Source organism: Oreochromis niloticus, linkage group LG13, assembly GCF_001858045.2.
Source record: "Oreochromis niloticus isolate F11D_XX linkage group LG13, O_niloticus_UMD_NMBU, whole genome shotgun sequence".
Taxonomy (NCBI): domain Eukaryota; kingdom Metazoa; phylum Chordata; class Actinopteri; order Cichliformes; family Cichlidae; genus Oreochromis; species Oreochromis niloticus.
Genome location: NC_031978.2, coordinates 5,401,900 through 5,414,616, shown reverse-complemented (window position 1 = coordinate 5,414,616; position 12,717 = coordinate 5,401,900). Strand labels below are relative to the sequence as shown.

At 38.4% G+C, this 12,717-nt stretch overlaps 1 protein-coding gene across 1 annotated transcript in view; it reads right to left on the bottom strand.

The window, feature by feature from the left end:
• Positions 1-12,717, bottom strand: part of LOC102077955 (uncharacterized) — an 82,505-nt gene that overhangs the window by 24,671 nt on the left and 45,117 nt on the right. The window contains exon 2 of the mRNA XM_005473704.4: positions 193-297. Within this exon, the coding sequence (XP_005473761.1) occupies positions 193-297 (105 nt within the window). The remainder of the gene's footprint in view (positions 1-192; positions 298-12,717) is intronic.

Here is a 12,717-nt window from a genome sequence, read left to right as displayed (position 1 = left end):
TGGATACGGTTTTGTGTTAGTGGGATTTTGTAGACCACAGCGAGTGTTCTGCCGTGTGTCTGAAACCAGACTCGAGTGCTTGTTGTGGCACTGGGATGTAATAAATCCATGACCTTGGTCTGGAAGGTTTAAGGTGTTCTGTGGCAGGATAAACCAGACCTCTGGGTGCCTTGTTAAGGTGGCATGACTCACCTGCTTGTGGTGATGGTCGTAGGAGTTGATGTGGTTGTCAAACTGTTGGTGTCTCAGATACTGCTTATCGCAGAGCTCACAGTAAAACGTTGAGTCCCCCACCTCCTACCGAGAGAAAAAGGTGAGAAGGAAATCAGACAATGAGAAAGGAGTGAAAGTCTTAATATGAAAATATAATTTCTTATATTGTGTCTATATTGTGACCTTGGGAGTTATTGCTCCATTAACAAGACATATGGTTCTTTATTCTCAGTTTATGATGATTTTTTACAAGAAAAATATTCATTTTTTAAATGGTACTTTTTGAAGCATGTCCCCAAAGTTTTCTTTATTTTATGTGCAAAAGGATTCTGGTTAGTGAAAAGGGAGTACAGTGTAAAAAAAAAAGGAGAAAAACAAAGATGAATCTATACCACACAAAGTTTCTTTCCAGATTAATTTTCTGCAAACTATCACAGTTTTATCTCTTAAAATGTTTGGCTATAGCTTCCTCCTCTACACACTTTTTCCTTTGGACCGTTGAAAATGAAAGATTTTAAAAACAGACTTAAATCATTCTTTTTTAATAAAGCTTATAGTTAGGGCCAAATCAAACTCAGAATTTCTGTGATACACAGACCATTTCTTCCCCACCCTCCTCTATTTACTTCCTAGGTGTTTTTACACCATCTCTGCATGTCATAAAACTGTGTCTTCTCTGTCCCAGGCCAGTGTGTGTTCTGTTTCCCTGTGCCTTTATTTTCTATTCTCTTTCTTCTCACCCCCGAGCTGGTCAGGACAGATGTTTGCCCTGCTTGTTCTGCAGAGGTTTCGTTCTGTTAAAAGGGAGTTTTCCTCTCCCTCTGTGTAGTGCTTTGTCACTGGGAGGCATCTAATTGAAAACCTACTGGGTTTCCATACTGGTTGTCTGTTTCTCTGTGTTGGCCCTGTGACAGGCTGGTGACCTGTGCAGGGTGTACTCTGTCTCTTGCCCTATCATAGCTGGGATAGGCTCCAGCAGCTCATGACCCTGAATTGGATAATCAGAAAAGAATGGATGGATGAAGTGAATTGAACTAGCTGAATGTATTGACTGGATACTGAAACCTTGACTCTTCAGTATGTCCATTGCCATCATGGTATCTTGAACCCTGGCAGGAAGGTTAGGGTGAAAGACGAAGGACCCCCCAGGTTTATACAGTAGCAGCCTGTCACTGACAAGAGTAGAAACCCTACTTACCGTAGCATGCCTTGCTTTATCATCCATTTTAAGGGACCATAATTTTCTAAATGAATATCATGGTATAATACACAAGACTTGCAATCAGTGACTGAGACTGTAAACTCTTCTTAAACTGTTACTCAAGTCACAGTCTGAGTGAAAAGTGAAGTCATATTCTCAAGGACTTCTTTACAGTTGGACTTCTTTTGTGCAACAAGAGACGTCACCCGAGTGCTGGTCATTAGAGTTAATGCAGATCTGAGATCTTTTCGATTTGTCTATGTGTGCAGACCATAATGAATTTTAGGTAATGGTTTTTCTGTGTAAACACTCTGCTTATTACAGAATAAGAAAAAAGATTTGTAAACCCTCTAATATATATTTTCTACATATCTCCAATAAACATGACCTAAACATCATCAGATCTGCACACAAGTCCTATAAGGCGATAAAGAGAACCCAATTAAACAAATGTAATGAAAATATCATTACTGGTGATTGTATTTTTCTGGGCTAGATGACATTTTAAAATACATAACACTATTCAGATCACAAGGCATGCAGCTTTTAAAAAAATGTAGAGTTTGTTAAATTAGATTGAAAATGGTCCTTTTCACAATATCCCAACAGAGATTACAAAAATTACTAATACTAAAGCACTGTAAAATATTAACTAGCTAATATGATTTCTGCATTCAAAACATCTGATCAAGATATTAAATACAATGCATAAATGTATGTGAAGGCCCTGAAGGTGTTTTGAGAGAAGTAGCTGATTACAAAGACGTAGATTGTTATGCAAAACCAAACAAACTAACAAAGCCTCAGAGTTACACAGACTGTTTTTATTTTCATCTTATTGCACAGGATAAAAAAATAAATATATAAACTTCAAGGACCTTCGGGCTACATGATTTAACTGTGAAAAAGCCCAGTTTGCATGATGAAAACTTTTAGTTTTGATACCCTTAAGGAATTTGACTTCTGCCAAGTGGAATTTAAAATGCAGATGTTTTTCATATTGCCATTTTCGCATAAAGGGGACCAATGATGCTCATTTTCATATCCTTTATGTAATCTTCAGGTCTGCTACAGTAGCTTTGAATATCTCATTGTTCAAAATCAAGGATTATTTTGATGTTATACTCTGCACTGGTGCAGCCACTTTTAGTTTATGCCCTGTCTGTAGCATTTTAGCATCCTTTCCTCTTCCTTTAAGCCAGCCTTGCCCCTTATTAGCACAAGGATTGAATGTGCCTACAGCCAGGGCTCTGTGCTTGGGATGAGCATATAAGGGATATCCCATCTGTCTAATGTCTTACAGTTCAAAGTGTACAAAAAACTGAGCATTTAGAGCAGTCTGAAACCTTTTCGCTCACAGGGATCGAATGCACATACAGTGACTTCAAAATTTGGCCATGTTTAATATGAGCATCCCCAATTCTAGTGAATAGTTTACCAAAAATAATTAAAAGCACTTTAGCTGTGCAATTTGTAAAGTGTAAATGTATCTTATGACCATGTCTAAAGCAGATTCTGCCTCATATTCTCTTTCCCTATCGAAGAGGAAGAGAAGAAAGAAAACCGCATTAAGCCGCCTGCAGATTATTAAATTATTAGCCGTAGACACAAAAAATCAGTTCCCAGCCATTTAGATTATTTAAAGAAAAATAAAATTTGACTCATCAGATGAAGACGGAAAAGTACATTTCAAAGTGTGTTTGCATATTTATAAATCATAATTGTGAAAGTTGGCCATAGAAGCAAGATGAAAACAAAATGTGTTTGTGGAAAATCCCTCTGTGTTGGCTGGAGTGGTAAATTACAGCCATAGCCAGTATAGGTTGTAAAATGCGTTTATGGGGATGTGTATTCATCATACTCAAGCTTTTAATTTGTTACCTGTCATATTGTGTGTGCGTGAGTGTTTGTGTGTGTGTGTCTGTGTGTGTGTGTGTTCATTGTTGAGTTTGTCATTTGGAGTGATGCTGTCTCTATTGCTTCCGATGGCTAATGGGCCCTTCAATCACAATTATTGATCAGCAATCTGAGTGTCTGAGTGAACACACACACACACACACACACACACACACACACAAACAAACAAGTTGATACACACCTAAATATACACGCACAAAAAAACACACATTTTTGCAAACCCATATGCGATAATTTGTCTTTATACAGAACATACAGAAGAGTGTCTACAGCCCATGTGCCTTTACAAATGCAATGCAAGATTTTAACACACATGCACACACACAGACATGCAGACACACAGACACGCAGACACACATTCTCCATTAATGGAAGATTGATTTATCTTTAAAAGTAGGGAAAACTCAATCTGTGACACGACCTTCAGTGGAGGTCTGGGTACTCGGCTGTGTGTGTGTGTGTGTGTGTGTGTGTGTGTGTGTGTGTGTGTGTGTGTGCGTCACAGATTGCATAAGTTGGAAAATTCCAACTTTTTGTCTCTAAAAATCGAGAAGCTTCCTGAGCTCTGTGAGCATTGTGAATAGGTCTGCGGGAGAGGAGGGGCCGGAGACAGAAAGACAAAGACAGAAAATGTGATAGAGGACAGACAGAGACAAACAGGAAGACTGTGACAAAAGCAGAGGGGAAACACAGACAACCTCCCTTAATCCCTCAACGTCCCAGAACGGCTGCCATCCTCTGCCATTACCGCAGGGATCTCCTCCTTTACTCAGCATTAGCTCATCAGAGAAGTGATTACCGTAGCTACCATAATTCCATTAACTAACAAATTTATGTTGCATTATTCTATTACACAACGAAACATTACATTTGCATTATTTAATCAAAGACGGCATAGGTTTGCATTATGTCATTAAAGATGTCGTTGGGTTGCATTAAGCCCGCTGAGGATGGGTTTCCATGTCCATTACACATGACTTGCTGGATAGCTTGGAAATTGCTGCTCAGTAAACTCAAATTAAAACACATTACAGTTTAGAAGCTTTTGGTGCACTGCTGTGCAACAAAATAAAGATGTTTTCTTGTTGTTCTTTGAAAATCTCATTCCTTTTTTTATTTAATTCTTTTCTTTTTTTAGTTCAGTTATGGGAGAGCTTTGTGGAAGAGTTTGGGAAATTGTCTGACCTGTAGAGTGAATGAATTTTTTAAAACCCTTTGGACAAACTCTCAGATGCACAGCTGTGAGGCAAAAAAGTAACCTCCCAAATCCACACTACATCTTACAAGCACAGTTTTCAGTGTGAAAAACAATTTCTGAATAGCTGCTCAGTCAGACCACACGTATAAAAAAATAAAAACTCAGCTAACTGAAGTGGAGGTGAGTCACGACATATCAGTCAATCTCCAAACGCTGGTAAACAACTGCATTTAAAAATACAGATGTGATGCTGGCAGCTGCATTCCCTGCTTTAATTTCCAGTTTATTTCAGTGGTCAGGTGTTTGGTTCTGCCTTGTGACCTAAGTGGGTATTTGGTAATTCATCCATCTGTGTCTGTTCAAGCATTACTCAAACATTATTCAGTTGCAGATGAGTTTGAAGAGACTTAAGTAAAAGTAGCTGCAGTAACATTGTCTCGGCTGTTTGACTCTCTATGTCTTTACACACCACTGTGCACTTAAATATTATTAAATATAATTATTATACTATTATTAATCTCTGGCTCTCTTCCACAGGGCGTTTTTTGTCCTGTCTTTCTCCCCTCATCCTCAAACCGTGGCGTCCCCTCCATGAAGCTAGTGCCTTCCTGTTAAAAGGGAGTTTTTCCTTCCCACTGTCACCAAGTGCTTGCTCATAAAGGGTCATCTGATTGTTGGAGTTTTCTCTGTATTATTGTAGGGTCTTCACCTTAAAAAGTAAAGTGCCTTGAGGAAACTGTTGTTGTAATTTGATGCCATATGAATACAACTGAACTGAAACTCTTCATGACACACCAGGAAAAAAAGAAAAAGAAAAAACAGGGCATTCACTTTCAAGCACTTTCACCAAATTTACTAAATAATATAAACAAATAGCATATTTCCATACTTCTGTGTGGAGCTTGCATGCTCTCGCTGTGCTTGCAGGGGTTCTCTCTAGCTGCTCCCACATTCTAAATACATGCATATTTGGTTAATTGGTGATTAGTTCACTCTGAATTGGTCACAGGTGTGAATGTGAGCATGAATGGTTGTCTGTCTCCTGTGCTGGCTCTACGATAGACTGGCAACCTGTCTTGTGTACTGGACCCTATCCTAGTGCACAAGCCTGAATTGGATAAGCAGTTAAAAAGATGGATGGATGGAAAAGCAAAAGCAATTCTGATGGACCTTCATCTTATCAACTTACTAACATGCCAATATGAACCAATATGAACCTATTGGCTAGTCTGCTGACTTGATTTTCTGGGTACAACTCCCAGTTTTTAGGGATTCTGGTCTAGCCACGATCGTGGATTCTACAGCCAGTGTATTGTATCTATACCCTATAATGAATTTCCAATTCTTTCATTTCTAATACTTTAAAATGAAAATTGATGCTTTCAAGATTGTATTTTGGTACCTGCGTGCAGCATGTTCAAACATGACTAGTCACCAGAAATAAATCAAAAACTAGAAGGCTTCTGGTACCGAAGGTCTTGTCCCTTAGTTACAAATTTTACATATTTATATGATGATATTTGTTTATAGACATTTACAAGAAGTCAGTGGGTAAATTGTAAATAAGATACAACCATTAGACGCAGAGCAACATGAGCATCCTCTTGATGTCATGATTTTGGACACTTGACTAATGTTGTAAGGTTGTAATGAAGCTATTTAGAGGAAAAGATGACTTTCTCCATAGACCTACAGACAGCTGGTATACATTTGTCTGAATTTGTGTTTCCTTTTTCATATTAGGAGACCAAAACAGGGCTTATATCTGCTTGGAGATGCAGAATTGTCTGTTATGCCTTGTTACTGTAATTGTCAACATCCGATTAGACCTGAGTGTTTCATCTTGACTCCTCTGCTTTTTTTTTTACATTTCAAGTTGAAGAAAATATATAAAAGAAATGGAATAAAAAGCATCAAATAGTCCACATTTTGCCTCACTCAACTCAATATCTTGAAATGTTTTACTTTTGCTGAAACAAAGCTGACGGCTGTAACTAATTTGATTTTCGATGTCTTGTAACTGGCTTGATAAGTCTGAAGTGTGAAGTGAAGCCCCTCTGCAGCTTTTTTCCTGCCTCGCATGCTCGCTGAGCTGCTCCTGTAAATGACTTTCTTACTGACAGATTTCTCTTCCTCTGTCTCCCTCAGGGTTATGTTCTTTCTCCAAGCTTGTACTTTCTTAACACTAATGACAAACCACAGTCAGGATGTAGATAGACGCTTTTATCAGGTTTAAGGGAATAAAAAGGAGAATATTGATCATTTCATGCTGCCCGTGGTGTGGCATAATCATCACCTCAATGCACTAAAAATTTGGGACAAGGTCAAAACATTTTTCAAAAAAAAGAAAGAAATGAAAGAAAGATGAATTACTGAATATTTTCTGTCAGTGTATGAAGAAAAAGACAAGATCTGTAGGAAATGCTGCGGCATTTGTTCCCCTTTATACCGAATGAGCTCTTTAAATGTTCTTTCACTGCTTATAATGAATACCGGCTGATGTGACAACTAGGTGATAAGTAGCCTGGAAGGTTAGCAGCATTCAATAAGAAAAACTGAGTCAACCTTTTAAAGAGCATGCAGCAAGGAAAGATGAAGTCACTGCTCACTACTAGTAAGGCCTCTGTGTAATATCTCAGAGTGCCAAAAGTCAATAAAATATGTAATATAAGTAAATATGAGGTTACTTTATTACCACCGACCAAAGAATGACACATTTTTTATTGATCATCTTTTCAAAGGGCTATATGGAGCTATTGACTCGTGTGCTGTTATTTTGTGTCTTTATATCAAACGCAGTTATAATTTTCTGTGCGTTTGATCAGTTTTATTTATGTGTGGTTTTGGCGGGTTTTTTCATCATAACATCCCTTCTGGAAAAATAAAGGCTTGCAATAAAAAAGGAAAATCAAATTCAGTTAAATGACACTGTTCTCGTGTGTGTGTCGTGTGTGTGTCGTGTGTGTGTCGTGTGTGTGTAGTCGGGATAAGTATGTTCTAATTGCAAGAAGAAGGAAACATGGTTCACCATTTTACCAAATGTACCACTCACCAAGAAGGGCCTATTATATTATATTATATTATATTATATTATATTATATTATATTATATTATATTATATTATCTGTAGGTTCTGGTCTTCTAGAGGGGAAATAAGCATTTATTAATTTGTTGTGAGAAGATCCAGGCCTTCACATTATGGCAGACCAGCTCTATTATAGTTTAGAAACTAACAGACTCAGTTTGAGAGCTACAGAAATGTATTTTGCCTTCAGTGGATAAATATAAAAACCCTTCCAATTTAAGGCTAAAAATGAGAGTTTCAGTCCCTTTATTTCCTCCATGAGTCTTCAGTTGATGAGGGCTTTGCAAGGTCTGGTAGTCCGGCAAATATTGTCCCTTGTTCATTTACTGGAGATTGGAAATGGTTCAAGAACGGAATGACCCGTCCTGCTCGAAGATGTACAGACAAGCTCATGTACATATAACTGAAAACTGATTTGGTTGCTCTTTGAAAATAACAGTGTTGGTTTAAGGGAGGTAAGCTGATTTAGAAAGAAAGAAAGTAAACATAGTATTTGCAGTAAAGGTCTTTTTATAGCCTTGATGCTGTTCTATAGGAATTAAAGGCAACCTATTTGGATCAAGTCCAGGTATGCATTTCTATTTGTTGGACTCTAACAGAGCAGCTTTACATGCCCTCCAAGTCATCCAAGTCTTTTTAGCTTCACCCTCCCTCAAAGCCAACTTCCTTCCAAACAGCTCTGCTCTGTATGATATCATGGAAAACCAAGAACAAAATTCTATATATAAATAAAATGCATATGCTCATTTCATTATTTGAAACTATGGCCACCTTTAACATAAACGTCCACCATTATAAGTATTTAATATATAGGAAAAGTTAAAAACAAACAGTTGTTTAAAAGAAAGCTGTCTCGATATTGGGACTAATAAAAATGCCAGTCTTGTGTTTGAATCTTTGTTTACCCCAATAATCAAACCAGCAAATAGACTTTCAGGTTCATTCTTTCGAGTATGTGATTCATTAGAGAGTCAACAGTTATTTCTCTACTAATAACAGAAATGTGTACATATTCTTGTCATACATAGAGTTTAAATCACTGATGCCAGTAATGACTTTGTTTAAAAAAAAATATATGAAAAAACCAAAGTTAGATTTGCATGTTAACAGGCTCGGGAAAAGACATTCAAGGAAAAAATGGGCAATGCAAAGAACACTTGTCTGCATATAACACTTTGCAAGAGTCTTGAGTCTTCTTTATGGTTTACTAGGAAAATGGGAAAATGCTGCAGCAATATACTGAAACATATATAGGAATACAGCATATAGTATCACCACAGCCTGAACCCTTTTAGGCAGCTTTATTGTAATTTTTTAAGCAGACTTCAGGAATACTTCTCCAGGCTTCTTGAAGGACATTCTTCTTTGGATGTAGAAGGACTGGACTGAAAGTAAAACACTGAAAAACCTTCAGAAAGTCCAGAGAAATATTCTTAAGTCTCAAGACCACTTAAAAAAGTCTGCATCTCAAGAGGCAAAATACAAAGAAATGAGGGATGTAGCTCGAGACTTTTGCACTATTATTATCATTATCATTATTATTATTAATCAGGGTAATAATTTTATATTGCTATAGGTAACTTGCTTTACTTTCAGTATCCACTGATGTGAATTTATGTCAGAAGAGCTGCACAGAAATGTTTGGCTGCGTTTCAACGCTTTGCTCTGGGGAGCACACTCCTGCTCACTCAGCTGTTGGAGCTGCTGCATTTCGGTTAGCCAAAACAACTTCTTGTTTTGTACATGCAGGGGACCTGTGGGATTACTACACATTTTATAACATGTTGTCAGAGTCAAAGTATGCTGGTAGAGTCAGAGTTTCTGCACTGAGGGACTGCAACAAAGAGAGGCTACTGCTGCTGCTTTGGCCTAAAAGCAACACCAGTAGCTGGGACTATAAAGGCCGAGCCCCCCCCCAGCCGACTGGATGCGTCTGTGCTTCACCTGCTTATCGCGCTGCAGTGAGGTCTTCTCTGGACTCTGTCTTTTTATGCTGTTGCTGACAACAGCACTGAAAGGATGTGTGTGGAGTGTAAAAGGGCTCAAAATTGTCCTGGGTGTCAAACTGAAGGAAACTGCTGGACAGCAAGAACTATTATTGGCATTTAAAAATGACTTATTGAGTCTTTCTGCAGTGATTTAAACAAGGTGTGCATCAGTCATGGTTTTTCGATTTTGATCATGCTTAGCCTCGGGCGATTCTCTGTGATCCCTTTTCATTGCTGTCAGTTTAACTTCCTCCCTTTGTTGGTTTTCTCCCCAATTTCCTCCACCACCTGTTCTTGATCAGTTAATCGCTCTCCCCAGCGTACACACTCCCCTGTTTCCCTCGCCAGATTGTCTTGTCACTGTCCAGTCAAGCTTCCAAGTGGATATTCCTTGAGCTAGATTTGACTCCTTGTGTTTTTCTTTCCCAGCATTTATCCCAGGTGGGTGGTTTTTTCCCTATTTTTTTACCGATTTTAAATTTTTCTTGCAAGTTTTTCATAGTGTGATTCTACTCATGTGTGACCTTTTACCAGAATAATTTGCCTTTCTGACTGGGAAACCATGTATGACCATTGGTAACTTAGAAAATAAGGTTTTGATTTGATACTTTGCATTGTTTCATGTTTTTGGTTTGTTTGTTTTTGCGCCCTCTTCCTCATTGAATTAATACATCATCAGATGATCATCATCATCTTTGGTGTCATTACATCACACAGTAAGTTCAACTACAGTCAAAGAAGACACTTATACACTGAGATAAAAAGTGCAACACAAAGTGATCAGTGCAACCCCCACAACTTGATGTCTATTAGATCCATGAGTTTTTACGATTGTTAAAATCTCATTAATCTGTACTTTTAGAAGCAGTGAAACTGGATCTAAGCTATTCTGTCTCTAGGTTGCATGAATAAACACAGTCACAAATTCATTATGTTTGTTGCATTATCAGAAATGCATTATATTATTTGGTGTTTATGGCTAAGACAGGCTAGTATAAGGATATCTTACTCGGTTTACTTGGTTGTTACAAATGTGGTTATTATTGTGTTGGTGGGACAGCATGCTTTCTGCAGTTAGACATTAAAGGCTGCAGCCAAGTAAATGTACTTTGGTTTGAGTGTTTGCTTCATTCATACTGGCAGCCAAGTAGAAAAACATTTGTCAGCTTCGTGGTTGAAATAACAACTAGTAGATTTAGGGAATATCAGATGGCTACAAGTTCTCCTGCGTGAAGACGAGCCAAAAAATAAGTGCCAAAATGGCTCCAAAGCCACCATTGCTGGCACTTTACTAGAAGTAAAATCCAAGAGTACAACTAATTACAAGAGACATAGACAGTATGACCTGGTCTGTTTATTTATACATGCTTTAAATTAGAAGCCCATTATCCTTTTTTTTTAAAAGGCACAATTTAGGCTTCTGTATATCTGGAATGATTATGGGTCTAGAAATAGGTGTAAGCCACTTGAGAGTAATGTGTGAATGCTCGTCCTTGAGTGTATTTTTGTCATTGTATGTCAAAACAATGTGAACATTGTGAAATATGGTACAGTACATGCAGGATCTCTGAAGTGGAGAGATTTTCAGTTTGTAAAGGATGCTGAAGTGGTAATTAACGACTCATGCAACCAGCACAGACTGACATCCACCTAATTAGAACAAAGACACTGGAAGGTATTTTTGTAAAACGTGCACACCTGGTGGCTCAAAATGATACTGATCCAACATAATGTCTCTCACAGAAAAGTGACAAACTGTTCTTACCTCCAAGTTATCACATATTGATATTTACTCAGAACACATTTCCACTTAGAGGTTAGCCATTTACCATTAACTTTTTTCATCTTCTTGTGTTGTCAAGTAGACTTCAATGTGTTTGCTGGTGTTTTCACAGAACCATTTAACAAAGGAGGAGAAACCTTTTTGCAAATTGAAGAAATTTCTTCTTTATCATGTGGTTCAAATTGTTCAAGAGTGTATATATATCCAAATCCCTTTCCCTAAACATAACCAAGTAGACAAAGTGCCTAAACACAACCAAACCAAATGTGGAAAATCAGTTCAATCTATAATTCTGTCCCCACTTAGTGTCATCGATGAGTACAAACTGTGTCCATAGACGGGTATAAGATTGCAGATGCAAGTGGGGCAATTAGCTTCCCCCGAATGGTGTCTGGGTTCCCCTCAGTGATTTGGGTGAACCACTGCTTTCCTGCATAGTAGTGTGGCATCTAACTAGGATGCCTCCTGGACGTTTTCTATGGGAAGGTGGCTTAGAGAATAACCAATTGGGAGAGGACCCTGGGGCAGGCCCAGGACATGCTGGAGAGATTATGTCTCTCAGGTGACTTGGGAAGGCTTCATTATCCTCCCATATGAGCGGAGGGAGCTTTCTGGCGAGAGGGCGCTCTGGGCATCTCTGTTTAGACTGCTGCCCCTGCGACCCAGAGCCTGATAAGTGGGAGAAAATGAATGACTATATGGATGGATGGATCAAAGTAAAATAAGTGGGAAAATAGTGGTCCCAAAAGGGATATGAACCCCCTTCTTCTCAAATCGAGTGATTATGCCAACAACATCACTATGCAAATTTGACTCATCTGGCAGAATGGTATTCAGGAGCCTTATCGTGCATGTTACCTGGTGAGAAAGCTCCAGTCCAAGTATTAGTATGTGAAAAGTTGGGACTTAGAACACATTTTGGGTCTTTTCCATCAAATGGGGGGGGGGAATCCAAACACAGAAATACACAAACAAGCAGTACTAAGAGTCAGGGTGCTTTATAGAGCTTTAAACTGACACCAATTTCTTTAGACCCACAACACATAAGGAGTTTTAACCTCAGAAGAGATGTCGTGCTAAAGATGTCAAACATATGGAAGTGCCTCTGGCTTCATGTCCATAACAGATTTTATGCACTTTTTACAAGTTGTGTTGCATAAACAGGGTGAGGATGTGTAACATCTGGAATGGGGCTGTGCTGCAAACACATTTAAACTGATGTTTCTGGCTAGTTTTGACAATAGCACCCCCAAAGAGCAGCTTATATAATGTGGATGATAAATACTACGTCCTACTCTGTGCTCGAACATCCCAGCTGGGGATTCAAACCTG